The sequence below is a fragment of the Esox lucius genome, chromosome 3 (genome assembly GCF_011004845.1).
Source record: "Esox lucius isolate fEsoLuc1 chromosome 3, fEsoLuc1.pri, whole genome shotgun sequence".
NCBI classification, from domain to species: Eukaryota; Metazoa; Chordata; class Actinopteri; order Esociformes; family Esocidae; genus Esox; species Esox lucius.
In genome coordinates, this window is record NC_047571.1 from 30222882 (window position 1) to 30247689 (window position 24808).

At 40.3% G+C, this 24808-nt stretch overlaps 1 protein-coding gene across 1 annotated transcript in view; it reads right to left on the minus strand.

The window, feature by feature from the left end:
• LOC105008737 (GTPase IMAP family member 8) overlaps positions 1-24808 on the minus strand; it is a 37568-nt gene that overhangs the window by 8287 nt on the left and 4473 nt on the right. Inside the window, exons 2-4 of the mRNA XM_034291350.1 lie at positions 23787-24431; positions 23635-23703; positions 21512-22699 (exon numbers count right to left, since the gene is read on the minus strand). Coding sequence (XP_034147241.1) covers positions 21512-22699; positions 23635-23703; positions 23787-24431 — 1902 coding nt within the window. The remainder of the gene's footprint in view (positions 1-21511; positions 22700-23634; positions 23704-23786; positions 24432-24808) is intronic.

Here is a 24808-nt window from a genome sequence, read left to right on the forward strand (position 1 = left end):
TTTTAACTTGATGTTCACCCCTCATTATACTACAAAATACCTGTGTATTAATTATGTCAATGTGAGACTCACTATCATTTAAATTTTATTGAATGTAAAAAGTAATAGACATGTACTGTGTGGCATATGTTAAAGACCTGTACAGCAAAAAAGAAATATCTGTCAGAATAACAAACAATGGAATCAAAATGTTGCTTTAGTTTTCAGTCACAGTTTGCCATAATGTGTTCAAATTGCATTTGTAACTAGTGCTAACTTTCCTTGACAGTACATCTTTTAGATTTTACTCCAGTAGCTTCATAAGGTTACTTTTACTTGAGAGTGTGTGGATGTTGATATTGAAGTCAAGCAGTGTGTAGTGTGTTTCATTTGGAAAGTGTTGGGTCCATAAACCAATAGGAGCTTAGCTCCCCTAATGGGCGTGGCTTCAAGATATATAACAATAGTTACCAGAGTTAGTAAAATCATTTCTGTGAGTGGAGCGGTGCCCCATAGGGCTTTTAACCCTGTCAGACCCCCAGTCAGCTGAAGACTTTAGGGAGGATGAGTGACCAGAGTAGCCCTCTTACATAGGACCTCTTACATATTGTTACGCACGCTTCCCGGAGGAGAGAACATAACACCCCGCTACACGTAAAGCACCCTAGGACTTGACAGAATGGGTATGGGGTTGCGGGTGCAAGTATGGATGACAGAGACAGGACTACCGTTCACAGGACTATTTAATTAATGTAACGGTAATTCAGTAAAAAGGGGCTGGACGGAACCAAAGCAAAGAACATAAAAGTAAACCCAAACCCTCTAATCCTACCTTACCTGTCAAACCGAGATCTTACCTGACTAGCACCTCTTGCGCCGGTGCTCTAACCAAACTACAGGGGGTGGTCCGCCCAGGTCTGACCTAGTGGTTTTAGACAGAGTAAAGCTACGGGGGGTGTATGCCCCAGGTCTGACCTAGTGGTTTTAGACAGAGTAAAGCTACGGGAGGTGTATGCCCCAGGTCTGACCTAGTGGTTTTAGACAGAGTAAAGCTACGGGAGGTGTATGCCCCAGGGCCTCTTGCCTAAAGCACAATGGCTTTCCCCTTCCCCCTGGAAACAAATGGAAAAGATTTAAACACAAACAAATGCCACAACACACAATGCACTTAAAGTTTGAACACAGACACTTGCCACAACACTTAATCACAAACGTTCTTTCTCCCTTACAGATATCAACACATATCAAAAGCAACAGCAGGTGTCACTCCCCTGTGAGATACCAGAACTGTGGCTTATATGCAGGCTAAACCAGCTGCAACCACTGACGAGCGAGCGTAGGGGCTCTCCGATCATCCCAAAACCGACCAATCAGCTGCAACCGGTGATCAGGAAGCCAATTAGCCTGCAACCACCACATAGAACACCAAGGGACAAAAGCACTGGGGACGTAACACATATGCTTACATAAGAATTCTCTCAGGCTTTTGGCTGCTTTAGCAGCCTGGGGCAAACCAAAGTAATACATAATAGCTGAAGTACTTGATGAGAACTGTCTTTTATTTCTGCTTGTAAAAAAGCTGACATTCCATTCCAAAACATCTCTAAAATGACTAGTCATAGAGTATGACAACAAGACTCTTTGCCAAGGGGGCATTTTAAGTTTCCCTATATACAGTTGTGCACAAAAGTTTGCATTACCTTAAAGAATTGGTAATATATGTACCATTTGTAAAGAAAACAAGTGAGCTGGCAAAACACGTCATTTATTTTATATGGGATTCATATTCAACTGTAGGTCATAACAGAATGGCACAATCATAAAACAAAACATGGCAACATAGAAAAAACATTAACTGACCCTTGTTCAAAAGTCTGCATACCCTTAGTTATTAATTCTGTGCATTGCCCCCTTTTGCATCAATGACAGCGTGCAGTCTTTTGAAATAGTTGTCTATGAGGCCCTGAATTCTTGCAGGTGGTATAGATGCCCATGCCCAGGGCATGCAAAGTATTTGGTTGTCTTGCATGAACCTCACATTCAATATTTCCCCAGAATGGCTCGATGATATTAAGGTCAGGAGACTGATGGCCACTCAAGAACCTTCACCTTTTTCCGCTGTAACCACTGGAGGGTCAACTTGGCCTTGTGCTTTGTGTCATTCTCGCTGAAAAGTCCAAGAGTGTCCCATGCGCAGCTTTTGTGGAGAGGAATGCAAACTGTCTACTAGTATTTTCTGATAACATGCTGCATTCAACTTGCCATCAATTTTCACAAGATTCCCCATGCCTTTAGAGCTCACAAACACCCAAAACATCAGTGAGCCCCCACCATGCTTCACAGTAGGAATGTTATTCTGTTCACTATAGGCCTTGCTGACCCCTCTCCAAACATAATGCTTATAGTTGTGACCATAAAGCTCTATTTTGGTCACTCAAAATGACAGTGTGCCTGAAGCTGTGAGGCGTGTCAAGGTGTTTGTGGGCATGTTCTAACCGGGCTTTTTTGTGGCATTGGCACAATAAAAGCTTCTTTCTGTCAACATGACCATGCAGCTCATTTTTGATCAAGTATCGTCGTATTTTGTTCCTTGAAACAACCACACAGTCTTTTTCCAGAGCAGCCTGTTTATCCTGAGGTTACCTGTGGAAAAATGGCTTTTCCTCTGCATGGTACCAGCTTGTCTCTACTCGTCTCACCTCTACATAAATGTAAAATGTTCTTTGTCTAAAATAAATCACTGCACAAAAATAAATCCCTGCACTTGACTCACACAGCCTCAGTCACTCACCTTGCCCACTGTGTGTGTGCCTCTCTGTGACATAAACTAAACATCTAGCTGGCTAGCTCATCATGTCTCAGTCTAAACTGTACACAAAAAAAATACTGAAAGGAGTGGGAATCAAACCCTGAATTCAAAGGCTGGTTGAAGCCGTTTATTGGAGTTGATACATAGCATTAGCTATCACTGAACACTATTCCATGCTGGCATGTGGTCCCATTGGAAAAGCATGTAGAGCTACTTTCTCTACCATGACGTTATTCCTCTCTCCTATAGCATCCATCACAATTACATGCCCATGGCCAATTATGCAAATTAGGTGATGACGTCATTTAGCGACTTCTAGCAACTTTTAGGACAGTCAATAGCTACTTTCCTTACAGAGGAGTTGGCAACACTGGCTGTTAACTGTCCAGTGTCAGAGAATGGTGCTATGAGACAAAAACAGCGCAACTTTGCGGGTGTGTCCCAGGAGTCCTTGCATTGAAATGTGTTAATTTCAGTGCCAGTGCACAGGACCAGATTTGTAAATTAAGCAATCGTATTTTCCCAAAACTCCTCTCAGCTAGGACCTATGAAGTGGCGTTGAAATCAACTCATTAATCCTCGTGAGAGACCTACAAAGACACGCTGTTTCTGTAGCTTACAAAAGGACCTCGTCTTTTTCCTCCTCTGGGTTTTTCTAGGCTATCTGTTATACATTGCGCTGGTAAAAGTAATAATGTCAAGCCAAACAGAAGCAGCCTACCAAGCTTCCTAACCATTTTTGCAGTCTGCAATCAATTAAGACCATTTTCAATGCCCTGGCCGAGGGAAGGAGGTTCTAACCCAAAATTTGACAGTACATGGCCCCGTCCATCGTCCCTTTGATGCGAAGGGTTCCTGTCCCCTTTGCAGAAAAACACCCTCAAAGCATTATGTTTCCATCACCATGTTTGACAATGGGGATGCTGTTTTGGGGGTCTTCTCCAAACACTGCGAGTTGAGTTGATTCCAAAGAGCTTGATTTTGGTCTCATCTGACCACAACACTTTCACACAGTTGTCCTGTGAATCTTGCAGAAACACTGCCGATTTTGCAGGTTTTCCCACTTACAAAGCATGTAAAAGTCTGTAATTTTTTTTATCATAGGTACACTTCAACTGTGAGTGACGGAATCTAAAATAAAAATCCAGAAAATCACATTGTATAATTTTTAAGTAATTAATTTGTATTTTATTGCATGACATAAGTATTTGATACATCAGAAAAGCAGAACTTAATATTTGGTACAGAAACCTTCATTTGCAATTACAGAGATCATACGTTTCCTGTAGTTCTTGACCAGGTTTGCACATACTGCAGCAGGGATTTTGGCCCACTCCTCCATACAGACCTTCTCCAGATCCTTCAGGTTTCGGGGCTGTCGCGGGGCAATACGGACTTTCAGCTCCCTCCAAAGATTTTCTATTGGGTTCAGGTCTGGAGACTGGCTAGGCCACTCCAGGGCCTTGAGATGCTTCTTACGGAGCCACTCCTTAGTTGCCCTGGCTGTGTGTTTCGGGTCGTTGTCATGCTGGAAGACTCAGCCACGACCCATCTTCAATGCTCTTACTGAGGGAAGGAGGTTGTTGGCCAAGATCTCGCAAGCCGGAATTCTTACTGGTTGGGAGGTGATCAAATACTTATGTCATGCAATAAAATGCAAATTAATTATTATACAGCATTTTTGTTTTAGAATCCGTCTCTCACAGTTGAAGTGTACCTATTATAAAAATGGCAAACCCTTTGAGCCTGGTTCTTCTCTAGGTTTCTTCTTGAATTTCGGCCTTCTTATGGAGTTTTTCCTAGCCACTGAAATTCAACAATACTGTTGTTCCCTCCTTGGGTTTTAAGGTCGGGAGTTTTGTAAAAGCACTTTGTGACAACAGCCGATGTAAAAAGGGCTTTATAAATAAATGTGATTGATTGATTGACCATGCAGTGGAAAAGCGCAATTTTTATCCAGAACAATTCTTCTGGCAGATTTGGCTGAAATCTTTCTTGGTGTACCTGACCTTGGCTTGGTATCGAGAGATCCCTGAATTTTCCACTTCTTAATATGTGATTGTACAGTACTGACTGGCCTTTGTAAGGATGTTTTTATATCCTTTTCCATATTTATAAAGTTTCATTTGTTACGAAGGTCTTTTGGCAGTTATATTCTGCTCCCCAAGGCTCAGTATCTAGCCTGCTCAGTGCATCCATGTGAGAGCGACCAAACTCATAAACTATTTATACACAGACACTAATTGCAATTTAATAAGCCAATAATGTGGGGAATTGGCTCAAGCCACCCTTCACTCCCATATGGACATTGAAACATATACTTCTTCCGTTCTGGATTACATCAACATCTGCATCAACAACGACACCACCCATAAACTAATAAAGACCTTCCCCCACCAGAAGCCTTGGAGGAACAGAGGTCCGACAACTGCCAAAGGCACATTACTGTGTTTTCAGATCCAGCGATGAAGAGGCCTACAGCTCATCCAGGGTCATCCTGAAAAAGGGGCATCTAGATGGCTTAACATGATCACAAACTGAGGATTGAGGAGTACTTCAACAACAACTCCGAACCTCTACTAATTTGGCAGGGCATCCTAGCCATCACAGACTACCAGCCAAAGAACCCTAACCCCACAGCAACATCTCCATCCGCGACAAGTTAAACAGGTTCTACACTCACTTCAACAGGGGAAACAAAGAACCAGCCATTAAAACTGAGCTCCCCCCAGCCAACCTCCCCCTCAGACTATCCATCGCAGATGGTGTGCGTGTGCTTAGCTGCTGGCCGAGGCCTTTACTGACATTTTCAACCAGTCACTGGCCCAGGTGGTTGTTCCCACATGATTCAAGACCACAACCATTGTGCCAGTGACGAAGCAGTCAACTGAGTCAAGCCTGAATAACTTCCAACCTGTTGCACTCCCCCCCACAATCACGAAGTGCTTCAAAAGGCTGGTCCTGGCCCACCTTAATTCCTGCCTCCCCCAACACTGGATCCCTACCAGTTTGACTACTGATCGAACAGATCTACAGAGGATGCCATCTCCACAGCTTTACACTCTGTCCTGACCCATCTGGACAAAACCAACACCTATGTGAGAATGCTGTTCATAGATTTTAGCTCAGCATTCAATACGGTCATCCCCTATAGGCTGGTCAACATACTCCATGACCTGGGGAACAGCCCCTCTCTCTGAACGGGACTTTGGACTTCCTAACCAACAGACCCTTCACCTCCTCCACCCTGATCCTGTGTTCCACAAGGCTGTGTGCTGAGCCCACTCCTGTACTCCCTCTTCACCCATGACTGCGTTCCTGTACACACTTCCAACACCATCGTCAAGTTCACAGACGACACCATGATGAGTGACAATGACGAGTCAGCCTACAGGGAGGAATACAAGCGCCTGGAGGCTTTGTGTGCTGATAACAACCTGGCCCTCAATGCAAAGAAAACCAAGGAGTTCATTGTGGATTACAGGAAGTCTAAAGGCTGCTGTCATCCCCCAGTTCTCATTAATGGCACTGAGGTTGAGCGGGTATCCAGCTTCAAATTCCTGGGTGTCCACATCTTCGAGGACCTCTCCTGGACACCTCAGCCCTGGTCAAAAGGACGAACCAGTGCCTGTACATTTTGAGGCTGAAGAAGGTCTGTCCTCCAAGATCCTTGTGAAAATGTTTACTTATTTTGAGGAGTATGCCCAGACCCCCCAAAACGAGGCTTAGCCCCCCCATCCATGATTTTCTATTGACGTCCCTGGTCAGCGCCACTATCAACTGCACCATTGCTGGACATAGAATGCTAAAATAAATGACTAAATAAGGTGACCAGTAGAGGGTGCTGTTGGAAAGTCACAGACACCGAACCGCACGAATAACCATAGAAACTTGCATTTTACAAAGAGGCTTTGGAAAAAGCACGTGATCAAACCAGACTTCAGACGTCATCATGTGGTATTACACCAATGCAAGCCTCTGCCTTTTGACATTGGATCGGAATGGCCTGAAATTTCAAAGCAAGCCACGATCTGAGAATTTTGTCAAATCTCCTAATCAACAATACTTTAAAAACCTTTGCAAGACATAATATTAACATAACTTATACGAAAATAAATATAATTATTTCAATAAGTGTGCTGTCACATAAAATCAAAACTTAAAGCAGACTGTTATGTCAGATTATCAAATTCCGATTGTTTATGTGCAATATATGGGAAGCACTTGTAAATAACTTGCCATGGAGGAAGGCCTCAGTGCCTATCAGTAGAGATTTATGTCTGCAGTCCATTTCGAGAATGAATGGGATCAAACAAAGCTTCGGACATCATTAATCATCTGGTGATCATACATCTGAATGATACATCTCTATGTAGAAATGCTGGAGTTAAACAATCATAAAATATTCCACATCAGGAATACATAAGATCACCACACGATCACAGAGGTCAGGAGCGAATATTCCTGACGTAGAAATTACAAATGCATTGTTGCCAGAGTCATCAGGAAAACAATATAAGAAAAAGTTATCATTGAGACTCGAACCGGGCTCTCTAAAACAGCTAAATATCCATCTACAGCTCTACAAGTTGCGCTAATGGCCAGCTGACGTTCCTCCCAAAATTATAAGCCAATGCTAACATTAGTCTACGGTATTGTGGATACCAGTTTGTTACTGATTGTCATGGTGCGGTGAGCAGCAGCGCCACCGTGCCATAAGTACCCATATCTTACGAACACATCCCGAACTGTCACGTTTCCTATCTTCCACGCCAGGTCCCAATTTGTATCGTTTGTATGTGTTTAAATGTTTCCTCTCTGCTCCCCACATTGTGGATCATTGTTGCTGTCTGTATTCTGGTGAGTGTTGTTTGTGCTACTGTTTGTATGTTAGTTGTTAAGTCGCGTTGTTGCGCACTTTATTTTCATTCAGTAGATTAGTTATTGTTTTCTGTTCGTGTTTGGTTTGTTTGTTGTTTAATAAAACCAACGAACGTGATATCTGCCTGTGCCTGGTTCCCTTAACCAACACGACACCAAGAGAAGTTTATTTTTATCTCATGCTTTATTAACAATAGATCACAACAAAGAGTAAAGTCACAGTCATAAGAAATTATAACTTTGCACATTGCCAGGGTATTTAAATTAAAATATTATACTTAAACAAAATACTGATATTATATATATTGGTTGGGCAAACTCCCATGAACCCTCCAACACCCCGTAGAGCAGGGGTGTCAAACCGGTTCCACGGAGGGCCGAGTGTCTGCAGGTCTTTGGGTTTTCCTTTAAATTGGTTCCCAGGTCAGACCTGAACAACCAGGTGGGGGTAGAAATTAACCAATTAGTGAACTAATTAATCAATCAGGTACAAGGTGAGAGCGAAAACCTGCAGACACTCGGCCCTCCGTGGAACCGGTTTGACACCTGTGCCGTAGAGGGTATAGAGCTGGTCCAGGGTTCCACGGCCCGGACGAAAACCACACTGTTCCTCCTGAATCCGAGGTTCTACTATCGGCCTTTATTACTTTATTACTTATATAATATTTGTTATAAACCTTACACACATTTTCCTAATTAAAATTTTCGAAAATAGGGGTCTAAATTAATCTCACTGGAGGGAACGTGGCATTGACAATAAGATTTCTGATACTTTTATTACAACATTTATCTTTAAGAATATTTACATTTCCAACATAAATACATCTGTATCAATCGAAGTGCCATAAGCAATGTCAACATTTCTTAATAAAATGAATGTCCCCTTCGGAATAGCACCAAACACTACAGCATATTCTTTTGGTGAATTTTGAATTTTAAATGTATCTAGAAATTCTGTATAGGATAGACCACTACTATTCAACAATTGTCCAACTAAAATAATGCTGTTTTCAACCCAATTTGGGAAATGTTTTGATTTATTCTTAAGCCGTATATCATTGTTGTTCCATATGTAATATTCATATGGGGGAAAATTATGTTTACAGGTGCTGGTCATAATTAGAATACAAAATTTCTAAATTTCTGTTATTTTCTGTCAAAATGGGGTGCTGAGTGTACATTAATGAGAAATAAAATGAACTTTTTTGATTTCAGGAAATGGCTGCAAAGAGTGAAAAATGTAAAGGGGTCTGAATACTTTCCGTACCCACTGTATATACAGGTGCTGGTCATATAATTAGAATATCATTAAAAAGTTGATTTATTCCAGTAATTCCATTCAAAAAGTGAAACTTGTATGATGTATACATTCATTCCACACAGACTGATATATTTCAAGTGTTTATTTCTTTTCATTTTGATTATTATTACTGACAACTAATGAAAACCCCAGTATCTCAGAAAATTTGAATATTCTGAAAAGGTTCAATATTGAAGACACCTGGTGTCACACTCTAATCAGCTAATTAACTCAAAACACCTGCAAAGGCCTTTAAATGGTCTCTCAGTCTAGTTCTGTAGGCTACACAATCATGGGGAAGACTGCTGACTTGACAGCTGTCCAGAAGACAGCCATTGACTACATTGCACAAGGAGGGCAAGACACAAAAGGTCATTGCTAAAGAGGCTGGCTGTTCACAGAGCTCTGTGTCCAAGCACATTAATAGAGAGGCGAAGGGAAGGAAAAGATGTGGTAGAAAAAAGTATACAAGCAATAGGGATAACCGCACCCTGGAGAGGATTGTGAAACAAAACCCAATCATGTGGGGGAGATTCACGAAGAGTGGACTGCAGCTGGAGTCAGTGCTTCAAGAACCACCACGCACAGACGTATGCAAGACATGGGTTTCAGCTGTCGCATTCCTTGTGTCAAGCCACTCTTGAACAAGACACAACGTCAGAAGCGTCTCGTCTGGACTGCTGCTGAGACAAAAAGGACTGGACCTCTGCTGAGTTATGTTCTCTGATGAAAGTAAATTTTGCATTTCCTTTGGAAATCAAGGTCCCAGAGTCTGGAGGAAGAGAAGAGAGGCACAGAATCCACGTTGCTTGAAGTCCAGTGTAAAGTTTCCACAGTCAGTGATGGTTTGGGGTGCAATGTCATTTGCTGGTGTTGGTCCACTGTGTTTTCTGAGGTCCAAGGTCAACGCAGCCGTCTACCAGGAAGTTTTAGAGCACTTCATGCTTCCTGCTGCTGACCAACTTTATGGAGATGCAGATTTCATTTTCCAACAGGACTTGGTTTAAGGACCATGGTATCCCTGTTCTTAATTGGCCAGCAAACTCACCTGACCTTAACCCTATAGAAAATCTATGGGATATTGTGAAGAGGAAGATGCGATACGCCAGACCCAACAATGCAGAAGAGCTGAAGGCCACTATCAGATCAACCTGGGCTCTCATAACACCTGAGCAGTGCCACAGACTTATCGACTCCATGCCACGCCACATTGCTGCAGTAATTCAGGCAAAAGGAGCCCCAACTAAGTATTGAGTGCTGTACATGTTCATACTTTTCATGTTCATACTTTTCATTTGGCCAACATTTCTAAACATTTTTTTTTGTATTGGTCTTAAGTAATATTCAAATTTTCTGAGATACTGAATTTGGGATTTTCATTAGTTGTCAGTTATAATCATCACAATTAAAAGAAATATCAGTCTGTGTGTAATTAATGAATATAATATACAAGTTTCACTTTTTGAATGGAAATACTGAAATAAATCAACTTTTTGATTATATTCTAATTATATGACCAGCACCTGTATAAACTAATGACCAAGCTACAAGAGCCTGTTTATGAAAGTCGGACAGTTTTCAGTTAATCTTATTAACAGAATAATTGCTGTTTAAAGTACATTTCACTAGGACACTAGGAATGCGACACTTGCAGCCCATTCTATAACTGAATGGGTCCCTCTATACAAATACCTTGGAATTTGTATTGACAGCGACCATTCATTTAATGGTAATTTAGAATTATGTCCTGTGGTTATTACCACCACCTGGTGGTTTTATAGTGTTACAGCTATAGAGGACAGAGGTGTTATACATTGACATTTTGCCTCGTGTTTATCTATTGCAGGAGGTGAACTGAAATGAATGAGAGTTAATGGAAGCTGGTATCATTGCGCTATGTGACAATGAGGAGTGCTGGTATCATTATGATACATTACAATGAGGAGAGCTGGTATCATTATGCTATGTTACAATGAGGAGAGCTGGTATCATTATGCTATGTTACAATGAGGAGAGCTGGTATCATTATGCTACGTTACAATGAGGAGAGCTGGTATCATTATGCTACGTTACAATGAGGACAGCTGGTATCATTATGCTACGTTACAATGAGGACAGCTGGTATCATTATGCTACGTTACAATGAGGACAGCTGGTATCATTATGCTACGTTACAATGAGGACAGCTGGTATCATCAGGGGCGTCGGACTGGGGGTAAAACCGATACTGATTCCCAAGGCCCAAGGCGAGAGAGGGCCCTTGAAAAGTCTGGAATATATTTTATTTCACCTGAATATTTTCATTTCCTAATAACATTTCATAATGCATGTCAGATGAAATGTAAAGTGTATTGGCTGAATAACTCGGTTGATTGACTGACTACATTTTGTATACAAAAAAGACTACCTAAGGTCTCACTCACCCCTTGCTAATGCGCCAAATGGTTTAGTCCACCTGCACGCATTTTGTTTAGTTCAGTTGAGCACGTGGAGCGCTAGGTGGAGCGCCAACTTCTAGTATAGAAATGTCTTTCTCAAAGAAAGCCAAATCAGGCTGCCAGAAAAGAAAGGAAAGGCAGGATAAAATAGAAAACTAAATGAGGGAAAGCAATTGCTGACTGACTTCTTTTCAAAGAAAGGTGAGCACAAACTAGAAAACGAAATGGTGCTAAACTACTTGAATATCTCCGCGACCGTTAGTGCTGAAAACGGACTGAGACAACCCATATGAAGGGCAGAACATAGACTTTCAAATTATAATTTGGTTATACGTGTAATCTGAGGTAAAGGTTAAATAAATAAACTACACTAACAATGCTGTTTGCATACAACACACCATTATAAAAGCCTAATGTGAAACATGTTTAATTTTAAATTAATAGGCTATAATGTCTATAATTAGCAATAATAGGCTAATCAGTGTCATAGGTAGCTTGGTAGCTAATCAGTACGTACATAGCATGTCAGCATTATAGTTATGTCAGATTCCGTAGAAGCATATGTTAACATTGTGAACACATGGCCCTCAGTTTCAGAAACTGTCACAGCAGGGACTGGAGTAGCAACAGACCCCTCAGCCTCCTCTTTGGATTTGATACAAGGTGAGCTTATATCAATATTAAAACAAACCATGTTTAGCCATTTTGACTGAAATGTGTTAAGTAACACTAATATCTTAATGTATTTTATTATATAACATTACAATTAGGATAAGAGGTTAATATCAAATGTATCCTTCATAGAGAAAGATGATAGAGAAGATGATTGAGGATGATGGGAGTGAAGACAGCCGGGAGCATGTATACAGAGGCCTGATTATTATTATAAAAAAATAATGGGGGGCCCAGGGTCTTGTGCTACACCCCTGGGTATCATTATGCTACGTTCCAATGAGGAAAGCTGGTATCATTTTGCTATGTTACAATGAGGAGAGCTGGTATCATTATGCTACGTTCCAATGAGGAAAGCTGGTATCATTTTGCTATGTTACAATGAGGAGAGCTGGTATCATTATGCTATGTTACAATGAGGACAGCTTGTATCATTACACTGTTACAATGAGGACAGCTGGTATCATTATGCTACGTTCCAATGAGGAAAGCTGGTATCATTTTGCTATGTTACAATGAGGAGAGCTGGTATCATTATGCTATGTTACAATGAGGACAGCTGGTATCATTATGCTACGTTACAATGAGGACAGCTGGTATCATTATGCTACGTTACAATGAGGACAGCTGGTATCATTACACTATGTTACAATGAGGACAGCTGGTATCATTACACTATGTTACAATGAGGACAGCTGGTATCATTATGCTACATTCAAACCCACAGTCAAGGTCTCAGATGGAGTGATTATGCTCTGCTACTAAAGCGTATCGCTAACTAGCTAGCCAGTTCACACTGTTCACATAGACCCAGTGTTATAGACAATATAGCAGGCCTCTCTCACTAACATAATCCCAATAATATTACCGTTATTCCTAAATTTAACCTAACCGTAATGTCCAACCCAAAATGTTACACCCAATGCCTTAACCTCAACCCTGAATACTAATGCTAACCTTAATAGTTTACCCTAAAACCCTAAGACAGTAACAACCTGTTTGCCCCCCCCCCCCCCCCCCCCCATTTGACCCAACAGGGTTTAAGGGAAACAAAATAACATCAAATGTTCATATGGACTCATCTCATTTGGACATACACATTAAGAAACACATTGAAGGTATGGTTCACTGTAAGTAAAAAAACAATGTATTTCCTGAATTTTTAGCTGGTACATTTTTTTAAATAAATAGTGCACTGATTCATATACAGGATTGATCATACATTAAATTCACATTGTAAAATCATGACAATCTAATTTGGTTTTATATTTACAATAATAACGGTTAAAAAAAATAACATACTGCAAAAATAGCAGTATCATGATTCCCATTTACCGTTTAATGTTCTCCTTTAATGTCATGTTTGTACCAAATAGGTTCATATAAAGACACAAATACAGTTTTGAATAATTCCAGTTAGGGTTTTCATATTTACAAAGATAGAAAAGCATGTGTGTTTGTGTGAGATGTAGGCAGGCTATGCAGTCCTGGTTAGATTAAATGACCATCCTGCCGGTTCACTCTCCCTTCAGTCTTCCAGGGTGGTTGAACTAGCTGCCATTGTATCATACAGTACAGAACTTGCAGTGTGTTACTGGGACCATTATTTACAACACAGGGCAGTACCAAGTCTGGGTGTCTTTTACATTCAGAGGAGGGAAAGTGGTTTTAACGGCAGCTGTTTGGAAAATATTGTAAAAATATCTGTCACCATGTGTCGGTGGCAGAATCTCGAGCTTGGTAAGAGATACTTTCATAATTCTTTCTGATTTAAATAGGTGAGAATTATTGGTCCATTTAAGTACATCCATGTTTGTGTATCTCGTTTAGAAAATACCTGTCCATTGTAGCTGGTTATGAAAAATGACAAAATATCCTGTTGCTATGGTTACTCCAGTTACAGTGTGGAGTCTGGAGTTTGGTTTGAGATTGTCCTACTTCTTTCTCATTCATGTAGCTGTAAAGTAGAGGTACATTTAGGTAAAGCCATGTTTGTGCATTTGGTTCAGAAAGTACTATCCATTGAAAAGGTTTTTGAAAAGTTGGAAACAATCCTGTTTTAAATGTGTAATGAAAGTAAAAAAAACATTAGAGATATAAAAAGGTTGTGTGCAGGCAACTTAATCCGGATCAGTCTACACATTTTAAAGTTTGAACTAAGTTTCTAGCATAAACAATGTAGGAGCAGTAGCGTTCTAAAGAATAAGAAGTGTGCCGAAGAACTAACTAGAGGCTTCTGCTGAGCAGGCTCCAGTAATAACTGTTCAGTTCCACTACAGGATCAACCAGTGTCATCCCCCCTGCTCAAAACATCTTCCCTGAGCCATGTCCGGACATCGCAATCATATTAGATAATTCTAGGTCCAGCAGGAAGAGCAGCTGGCATCCGTTTCCTAGACAACACGGTCAGCATCATTTTGCAAAGTGCCTTTCTGCAGATTCAATGTTGGACTGTCACATTCAACAATGAAATCTCGGTCTGCTCTGACATCTCATTAGTCGGGAGTTTCTCCTTTAATACTCCTGAACAGAATAGAATGAGAAAGTGATTAGAAATGGCCAGTTGGCTAATAGTATGTTTTCAATATTAATATGAACTAAATAAACAGTCGATATGGGCAACTACCAAAATACCTACATAAAATTGAACACACTCAGTGATTTACCTAAAATAAAGACTGAACTAAAACTTGTTGTAGCTAAACCGGGAAACACTGGACATTTTTGTCTTATGTTATTTTCCATTAGATCCCTCATTTATCTCAAGACAACACTGTCACACACTCTAGATAAACCTTTTTCATCAGTCCCTTTTAAATGCAACTAATCAAACCCAAATCTAACTGGCTGAGGCATAGCTCATCAGAGTAAAATGATATTGCAAGAAGCCCACAAACTGTCTGTCCAACGTTCCAAGTTGATGTGCTTTTCATATCAGAGTCAAATCACATTAAATTTAAAGTGCATTTAAAATCTCAACATAATACCATAAACACAGCAAATAGGATGAAATAAAATGACAACAAACATACCAGTCATAAAGTATAAAAAAGTGGGTAGAAGAATTATGAAAACATATATTTCTGATTTTAGTCCTGGAGTCATTTAAAATCTCAGAGTATATGCTTCTCCAAATATACAAGACAAGAATATTATGAGGAATGCAAAATCATAAATCAGCCACTGGTGAGGAACTCCCATCAATGATTTACCTTTTCGACCGACCAGTGTCAGTAGACCTTTTCTCTTCAGGATGTAGAGAAAAGGACCCCAGGTCAGAACCAAGATCAGACCACCAAACCACAAACCACTCCTCCAGCCACTCCTCCAGCCACTCCTCCAGCCACTCCACCAGCCACTCCACCAGCCACTCCTCCAGCCACTCCTCCAGCCACTCCTCCAGCCACTCCACCAGCCACTCCACCAGCCACTCCCTCAGCCACTCCCTCAGCCACTCCCTCAGCCACTCCCTCAGCCACTCCTCCTGCCACTCCTCCAGGACTGGGATGTCTCAGGAAACATTTGATCTGAAACAAATAAGCCACGTAGAACAATTATAAAAGCCTAATGTTTATATTATAAAAACCTATTACATAATAAAGACACATCCCCAAACACCAAGCTGAATCCTTCAGGAAAAAGGGTTGATGATATTAAATGAATGTATCAAAAAACAGCTCACCTTTAACATGAGTCTCTGTCTCCATCGTGTGGTTGATCTGCTGCTGTAGAACTCTACAGGTGAACGTGTTGTTGTCAGTCCTCTGGACGGTGACATGTCCTCTCACAATGTATCGACCCTCTGAGTTGGTCTCGATCTCTGTAGGTCCATCAGCAGGAAGGATGTTTCCATCACTGTCCCGCCAGGTCATCTCAGGTATGCACATCAACCCTCCAGCCTTACACTCCAGGACCACGCCAGTGTAATCAATGCCAACCATAGAGACGTCTGGCTGAGATACTGCACCTTCACAGATATGGATATCTGACCTCGTAAAGGGTTAGGGTGGCTGTGCTAACAACATGTCATTAAGTGTACTATAATATTCAGTGAGTGACTGTGCTTGCTTTGTAGCTAAAGGCATGATCATGAAAAGACTTGACATAAAGAGGACAAATGCTTGAATAGTTATTTGTTATTTAATTAGGGTGTATTTTTGAAGTTTAAATAACTCACCAACAATGAGTTGAACAGTGGCTTTTTGAAAAGGGCTCTTTAGTGTTGGAATGAAGCAGGTGTAGTTTTTAGCATCAGACAGTTTCACTCCGGTCAGTTTTAAGGAGACGCTCCCGTTCTTAATTTCTCCTTTGAAAAGTGACGTTCTTCCTCTGTATGATGGATTCTGGTCATCATTGTAATCGTCAAGGTTACGGTAGAAAAGCACCTCTTTTGGTTGGAGGTGAAGTCTCTGCCACTCCACTGATTCCTCAACAGCGTTGACGGTGCTGCTGGAGGTTCTCAGAGTACAAGGGAGGATGACATCATCACCTACGTTGGCAACAACTAGTTCAGTCTGACCAACAACCTGAACTGGAACAGAAAGAAATGACAAACACCTAAACACTTAAAATACTTGTTTTTATTAGTTATATCATGGACATGGATGTGGTCAGTTATTCAGCCATGCACGGCAGAAAGGATACACCAGAACATTCCAAAATATAATTTGTGTTTTCATGCAAGTTGGACAGAGATAATACAGGAAATATCAGTTGTCAATGTACAAAATAGAGGAAACAACTGTCATGTCTTGATCAAAGACCGATCTACATTCTATGGGGCCCCAGGGCACGAGTGTCTTTGAGTATTATTTATTATTGGCTCACATTCATGGAAAAATCAAATATGAATATACTTTATATAATATTAAATACATAATATTAAAAAGATCTAATATCTAACATGCTGCCAGTTAGAGGCCCTATATAGGTTGTGGTAGGACTCTGGTATGAGTTGTGGAGGAGGGTCCTTAGTGTAGTTTGTGGAGAAGTCCTGGTAAGAGTGTAGCTGAAGCTGGGGGGCCCTGGTCTGGTATGGGTTGAGGTGGAGCCGGGGGCCCTGGTATGGGTTCAGGTGGAGCTGAGGGGCCCTGGTATGGGTTGTGGAGCCTGGGGCCCTGGTAGTCAGGGGGCACTTGGAGCACCATTGGTCTATCTATCTACATTTTGCATTCACAGTACATTGTCCCAGAGGCCTTGTACCATTAGGGTCTTCTGGGTGTTTTGTAGCCCAAGGCCCCTAATGCTCAAAGGCCCCTGGACCCAGGCCCCATTTGCCCGGTCCATAATCCCAATAAGGTATATCTGCAGACCGCAAGTCGGGGGCGTTACTTAATATGGGGGTTCCTGAATATTAAGTTACGCCCACAGAATATTAAGTTACGCCCACTGATGTTCACCATTAGTCAGTTTAAATGGGGGTTCCTGAATATTAGGTTACGCCCACTGATGTTCGCCATTGGTCAGTTTGGGTACATCCTGGTTTGACACACGGTTGGATGCTAGAAGTCATGTATGGGTATGACGACATTCCATTGAGCATGCTAATGGAGGAAGAAGAGTTAACTGACATTACAACTTTATCTCAGAATCCATGTGATTTCAGTCAATATCCTTTTTCAAGATATTACACTAGGTTCAACTGGTTCAAGCACTGATATAGAAAATAAAAGTGTATTTGCTTTGACTACATGCTGAAAAAGCATTCTAGTCTGATTATGCTTCTACCAAGTATGTACAATTCAATGTTTTTTTCCAATTCCCTGACAACAAGTTATGCCCCTGACTTGAGGTTTGCAGATATACCCTCCTCTGTTACTGTATTCCCATTGCTGTCGTTATTAACAAGAAACCAGAAAAGGGTATGCTGTCATTTTACTTTTTTATTTTTATTAATTTCCTTACTCAAAATGCATTTACGTTAGAAGAGATTTTCTGTGTTTTCTGTTGATACGAGTATAGAAATGTCCTTGAAAGCGATAATGAGGTCGAGGTGGGTACGAAATAATCTGTGGCTATAGGTTTTGTGTTGTCCATACTTTATTCTGTGAAATGTTGGTAATATCTTTTAGATGACCAAAAACCTTTCTTGATAACTTGATAGACAAGCACATCAGCAGTGGAGCTCAAATGGTTGCTTTTGTTGTTTTCATGAGAATAACCTTTCGCAGTTGAAAAAAAAAAAAATCTGTCACCTTCTTATCAATTTCAACAAACATAAACATTAACAAAATGTACAGTTGCAAAGCATGCAAATACCCCTTATTAAAACAGTTTTTTTTTGTAAACAGTCAATATAATTCTTTTGGAAAAACAGATTATTCTTGTGTTCTCTATAACAGACTTTTCCAGTTATTTTACAGGACAAATGTTGAATTACGTTTTTTAAATCTTATCTAAAACAGAGGTTTACTGTCATTCTGAAATACAGAAATGTTCATGTAAACATTTAAATAAAATTACCATAAAATAACTTAGTGTAGGAAGAAACCAAGAGAAGAACCAGACTTGACAACACAGCATGTTGTGTGGCATGTGATGTTAGTTTAACAATTAGCGACACTAGACAGTTGCTTATTCAGACATGCAGCCTCAAAAACAACAACCACAATTATAATATTAAGCAATATAAAATTAGATGACAAATGTCTAAGATGATGATTGGAAAATGCATATTGACATTTTTGAGAACTGTACATTTACAAAAGTGGATATCTGTATCAGAGTGATCAGAGTGAACTCCCAGGCACAAACACAAAGCCAGAGATGCTCTTAATCAGACCTCACAATTGTAGTCTCTCAAGTTTCTCTGGATAAATCATTTGTTTTATTATTCATCCTTTATATTATTAGTTCACTGCTGCTCACATCACTGCAGTCTCAGTGTAGAAGATATGTGGTGGATATCTGGTATGAACTACTTTGGGTTATAACATTCCTAGTGATTGTTATAGATTCTTACTGTATTACACATTTTCCTGGCTTTTGTTGATTCAATGCTTTCATCTGATCTTCATGCCTTTTTTCCAATTCTTTAATTCGGTCTGTCAGTTGCTTTTTATCATGACTATAGAGATTCTTTAATTGGTCATTCTCCTCTTTGTGCTTTTGCATTAATAAATCCCTAGCTTGTTCCTGCACTTCCAACAATTTGATGTTCACTTCTTCATATTTTTCTTTGAAGTCATTAACTTCCTCTGCAAGTCTTCTGGCCTCTTCTTCATATTTAATAATCATTTCTTTTCTTTGCCTTTCATACTCTGCCTCCATTTCCTTCCATTTCTTCTCTTGTTCTCTCCTGACTTTATCTTCGTTCTCCCTCCTCATGTTCTCTTCCTCACGTTCTTGTCTGAATTGATCCTCCAGTTCCATCAGTCTTTGCTCTTCCTCCTTTCTTCGATTCAGATCCTCCTGTTGTCTCCTTTCCTCTTCCTCTCCACGTTGTTTCTCCCATTGTTCCTGCATCATGGTCATTTTGTTGGTCAACTCTCTCCTTTTTTCTTCAAACTCTTTTTCTATTCTGTCTCTTTCATTCTGCTCCACCTCTCTCATCTGCTTTTCTAATTCACAGTTCTTTATTCTATATTTTTCTCTCTCTCTTTCAAACTCCTCTCTCAGTTTCCTCTGTTGTTCCTCTTGTTGTTTAATAGTTTCAGTCTCCTTCTGTCTCCTAAGTCTTTCTTCTTCCTGTTGTCTGTCTCTCTCTCTCTTCAACTGTTCCTCCCATTCCTCCTTTTCTCTCAACATGACCTGCTGCATTTCTGTTTGACCTTTCTCTGCTTCCTGAATTTTTCTCTGCCACTCTTGTCTTTGTTCCTCTTCTTTCTTCTTCCTCTCCTGCTCTTCTTTCTCTCTCCTTTCCATTTCTTCTGCCTGTTTCCTTTGAAGATCTGCAAACTGTCTCTCTTCTACTTTAAAAAGTTCTTCTCTGTCCTTCTCTTCTTGTCTTTGTTTCTCCAGCCTCATTCTATATTCTGTATCAATTTCTCTTTGTTGTTGTTCCAACTTTTCTTTCTGAGTTTGTATCTCTTTTTCCATTTTCTCTTTTTCTTCCTCCCATTTTATCCTTTGCAACATTTCTTGTTCTTTCCTTTTAACATCCTCCAACCTTTCTTTTTTCTCCTTTTCTTCATGTTCTTTTCTGATAACTTCCTCTGTTTCCTTTAAAATGTTTTCTCTTATCTCTCTTTCCTCCTGAACTTTCAATCTCTCCTCTTCCAACTTTGAGTTAATCTTCTCCATTTCAGTTTCATGTTGGACCTTCTGTTTCTCCATTTCAGCTTTTATCTCAGTCTCTTTCTGTTTCAGTATTTCAACCTGTTTTTGTGTAATGGCTGCCTCTGCCTCCTGGAACATGTCATTGGTATAGAAAGTGCTGTTGTTCTCTAACACCATTTTATCAATCTTTTTATAAAGCTCAGTGACCTGTGTACGGTCTTTCATGTCTTTGTTGTTGAAGACATGGAATCTGTCCCCACAATCTCTGATCATTTTCTTTAGTTTGGCATTCTTGCTTGTCTCAACAAAGTCTTGAATCGACTTCTTTCCCAAGTCATCTCCTCTGGTAAACAGAACTAAGCTGAACTGTCTTGACTGTTGACCAAAGGTTTTCTCTATGAGGTCCAAAGTGTCCAGCTCCTCTTGTGTGATTCTCCCAATACATAACACTATGATAAACACATGGGGTCCCGGGGCTGACAGGGAAACACATTTCACTATCTCCTGTTGAACATCTTTATTAGATAATCCTGTGTCAAATAGACCAGGTGTGTCCACCACAGCAACTGTTCTTCCATCCAATTTGCCAAGTCCCTTCTGGCAAACTGCTGTTGTAGAATCAGTGCTGGTTTCAGACGGAAATTCCTCTCTTCCCAGGATGGTGTTTCCGGAGGCACTCTTCCCATTCCCAGTTTTCCCAATCATCACCACCCTCAAACACTCTGTTTCAGAAAAAGAAATGTTATTTTGATATAAAGATATTAAATACTTAATGGATTAATATATGTATTGATATCAAACCCTCATGTACTGTGGAATACTCTATTTGTGTTTCATGTGTTGGTCCTGTAAAGTATTAACTGAAGTCTGAATAGGATTGCTTAGCAGGGGTGGTTTACTGAACATTTGTCACGGTACATTTATTAAAGCTCATTGTTGGACTGGCTGTCTGTTTGCATCTACCACTCTGTAAGAGTGAGACAAAACTAAAGTGTGTCACCTCACCAGCTTGTATGTTCACTAAGTAAGAGCTTCGAAATGCTTAACAAGTAAATTATGCCAATTTTTATTCTTTGTAATAATACAAAACTGTTATTCATTCTTGGGAAAAAACATTAAAATGAATAGAAATGTGGTCTTATTTATATTTTGTATAAAATAGTAAAATATCAATTAGATTAACCCAGTATTTACATTAAAAAAATGCTAACTCACCTTGTGGCATCTTGATTCTTTCCTCCAAATCCGTGATTCTTCTGTTCTGTGCCGCCACATACATGTATGGATTGTAGCATGTTTTGTTTCTATCTATCAACTTATTAACAATTTCTTTTACAAGCTCTTTCATCTTCAGGTTGTCAGACTCTGAAGCATCAAAGAATGTGTACCGGCCTCCACATGTCTTGATCAGTTGCTTTGTGTCTGCATTTTGTTCCAGAAAGTCCACTGTTGTCTTATTAACTGGAATGTAATCCTGTCTAAACAGAACCATGGTAAAGTCATTGACTTGTGGGCCCAGAATGTTCTGGAGGGTCTCCACCTCTCCTTTGTCTTCATAATTGAGTGGACCCACAGGGACGACCAAGAGGAAAACATGGACTCCAGGCTCACAGAGAGAGACACAGCGGAAACTCTCACGCATCACTTTCTCCTGAGTGAGATGTGTTCCATACAGAGCAGGCATCTCAACAATGGTGACCAGCTGACCACATATCTCTCCTTCTCTCTTTACTGATGAGCAAACAGACCCAGTTTGACCCAGGAGGGCATTGGCTAAAGACGTCTTCCCAGCTCCTCTTTTGCCACACAGGACCAAGTTTAACCTTTGACCCTTTGGTGACATTGTGTCTTGCGTCGTCTGGTCAATGTAGGTGAGGAATCGACCTTCATTCTCCCTCACCATATTCTCAATTTTGTCTGTTAACTCTTTTTTGTCACTGGCTTTTTTGTACGTGTGATGCCTTCCCCCACACTCTTTGATCATTTGGTTTAGATAAGGATTTTCTGCATCTCCCTTGTGAGGAATGATCACCATTGAGTGTTTGAAGGCTTCTTTACCAAACAGACTCATAATCAAGTTCAAGGTGTTTCTGTTCCCTTCTGTGAACTCTTCAGGCTTCAACACCAGCAGAAGAACATGAGGTCCAGGGGCTGTCAGGTACTTACAGTTCTCTATCTCCTTCATCAGGAACTCCACAGACAGACGGTTAGAGAAGAAGTCTGGAGTCTTTACTACAGTTACTGACTTGCCATTCACTTTTCCACTGGCTGACTGACACTGTGGTTCATTGTTTAGGAAATTATACATAGAAAACTTAAAAGCATCTTTCTGTAGAATCATGTTGCCAACCACTTTCTTCTTGTCGTCACTCTTCCCCAAAAGAACAATCCTGAGTGAAGACACTGTAAATCACATCAACACAGTAATTAATAAGAATATGTAGATAACACTTTGTAATGTGCCTGTTTTCACAGTTTTGTCTAGCAATTGTTTTTTCCTTTGGCCATGTCATAATTTAAACTGAGAAAGGTGAAATAGCTATTGGTTAACAGTCCTGGGGGATGGGTAATTTATTGATGCACCAGTTCAAAATTTACACCAATGGATGAGAGGTTTAAGGAACAAGAAATTAGGCAAGCCCAGTTCAGCCGGCCTGCAATAGAAAGCATTGCCCTCTTGAGATTGACTCTCTGTTGCGCACTTGTGCAATTGGGCTGTACGCTATTGGCAATACTCGGCCCTCATTCAGGGGGTTGCGGTTGGTGGGTGTCCTTTTGGTTGATGCCTGGCAATGTGGGTGGATTGATTTCCTGCCTGTTGGGCCCTGTCCGGGGCCTCAAAACGTCAAACCTTGCTCCAGCAGCAGAAGACCACATTGGGTGCCACTACTGTCAGCTAAGAACAGGAAAATGAGACTACAATTCGACCTCTAATGGACACACGGCCCCATAATTAACTGTATGGCTACACACAGGTGCTAATCTGCAGGAAGACCCATGTTATATGGCTCAGGGGGCCCAATTCAGACAGATTAGGGGTGGAAAACAACATAAACCATGACTTTACAATAGTGTTCTGGGCAATATGTAAAGTTATTGACAGTATCATTGTGTATCTTAGGCCCCTGGGCATGTGCCTGGTATTCCCGTTCAGTTATCCATCCCTGGTGAAAACATTTAGGATGTTTTGAGTGCATTGAAAGAAAAACTTTAAACATAAAAAACTTTGCCAATTGAATCCTTCAAAACTCAAAGTAGCCAAAGGTTTTGTCCATTTCCGTACTTGGGGTATTTGGTAGCTTTGTGTAAATTAGTCATTATTTTTACATTTTACTCACATTCTTTATCACGCCTGGATTGTTCCACACTTGTTCCAGGTCTGGATTGTTCCTCAAGTGATCCCAATCCTGAAAAGAAAGTTGACGGTTTCAATCTTTGCATTTTATATGTTAATGATGTAAGTCATATTCAATGTTTATGTTTATCATACCAGGTTGTTTAACTTTCTCCCAGTTTGTTTTTTTGTTTTCTCTTTGTTCCAAAATCTCCTTTCCATTGCGTACTTCTGTATTCCCTTGTATCATGCTACTTGTGGTATCATTAAATATCTCACAGGAGACATATCCTCCTCTATTGTCCTCCACTATGTGGTCAAGACATGTCATTAGGTAATTATGGTCACTGAGGTTAATCAGACACTGCCTTCCTCTACATTCTCTGATCATCAGGTTTAGAGCTTGATTCTCATGCAGGTGTCCCCTTTTGTCTCCATCAGTTGTCAGTACCATTGAGTGGTCAAAGGACTGGTCATTGAGGTTGTTTAAGATGTTCCTTATTCTGTTTCTCTCTTCTTCTGTGAAGAATTCAGACTGAAGCACCAACAAGAACACATGAGGTCCAGGTTCAGGAAGAGATTTAATCAAACGCATATCCTCAGAGAGTTTGTCATGTGAGATGTCTAACAGGTCTGGGGTGTTGATCACAGTTATGAGTCTTCCCTCTACCAGAAGACTAACTTTAACGTATTGGTTTGGATCAGAATCATGGCGAAATGCATCAGTGTCCAGGATGATGTTTCCAACTGCATTCTTCCAGGAGACACTGCTACCCAGCAGAACAATCCTTAGATCAGACACTGAAACATAAACAGCATCACAAATAAATGAGAGAAATTCTGATGTAAAACATATTAATTTAGTTACACTATGAACAATACTGCACCGAACATACAAAACCTTTATTTTAAATAATGTGCCCTGAGGACAAAACAGAGCTGTAGCTGTTCCTCTTTAACCCCATACTTTAATATTTTATATTTCATGTCACAATATTGCACAATAAATCCACAGAGTTGATGTGGTAGATATTTCATGATAATGAAAAGTCACTTTCAGGGGGCAACCATTTTGAACTGTTGCTCTTGAGTCCTGTTTTTTTGACTAAAAACAAATTAAAATTAATTGAATATGATTTTTGTAAAGTTGTTGAAGTTCAGTGAACATGAATCTGAAT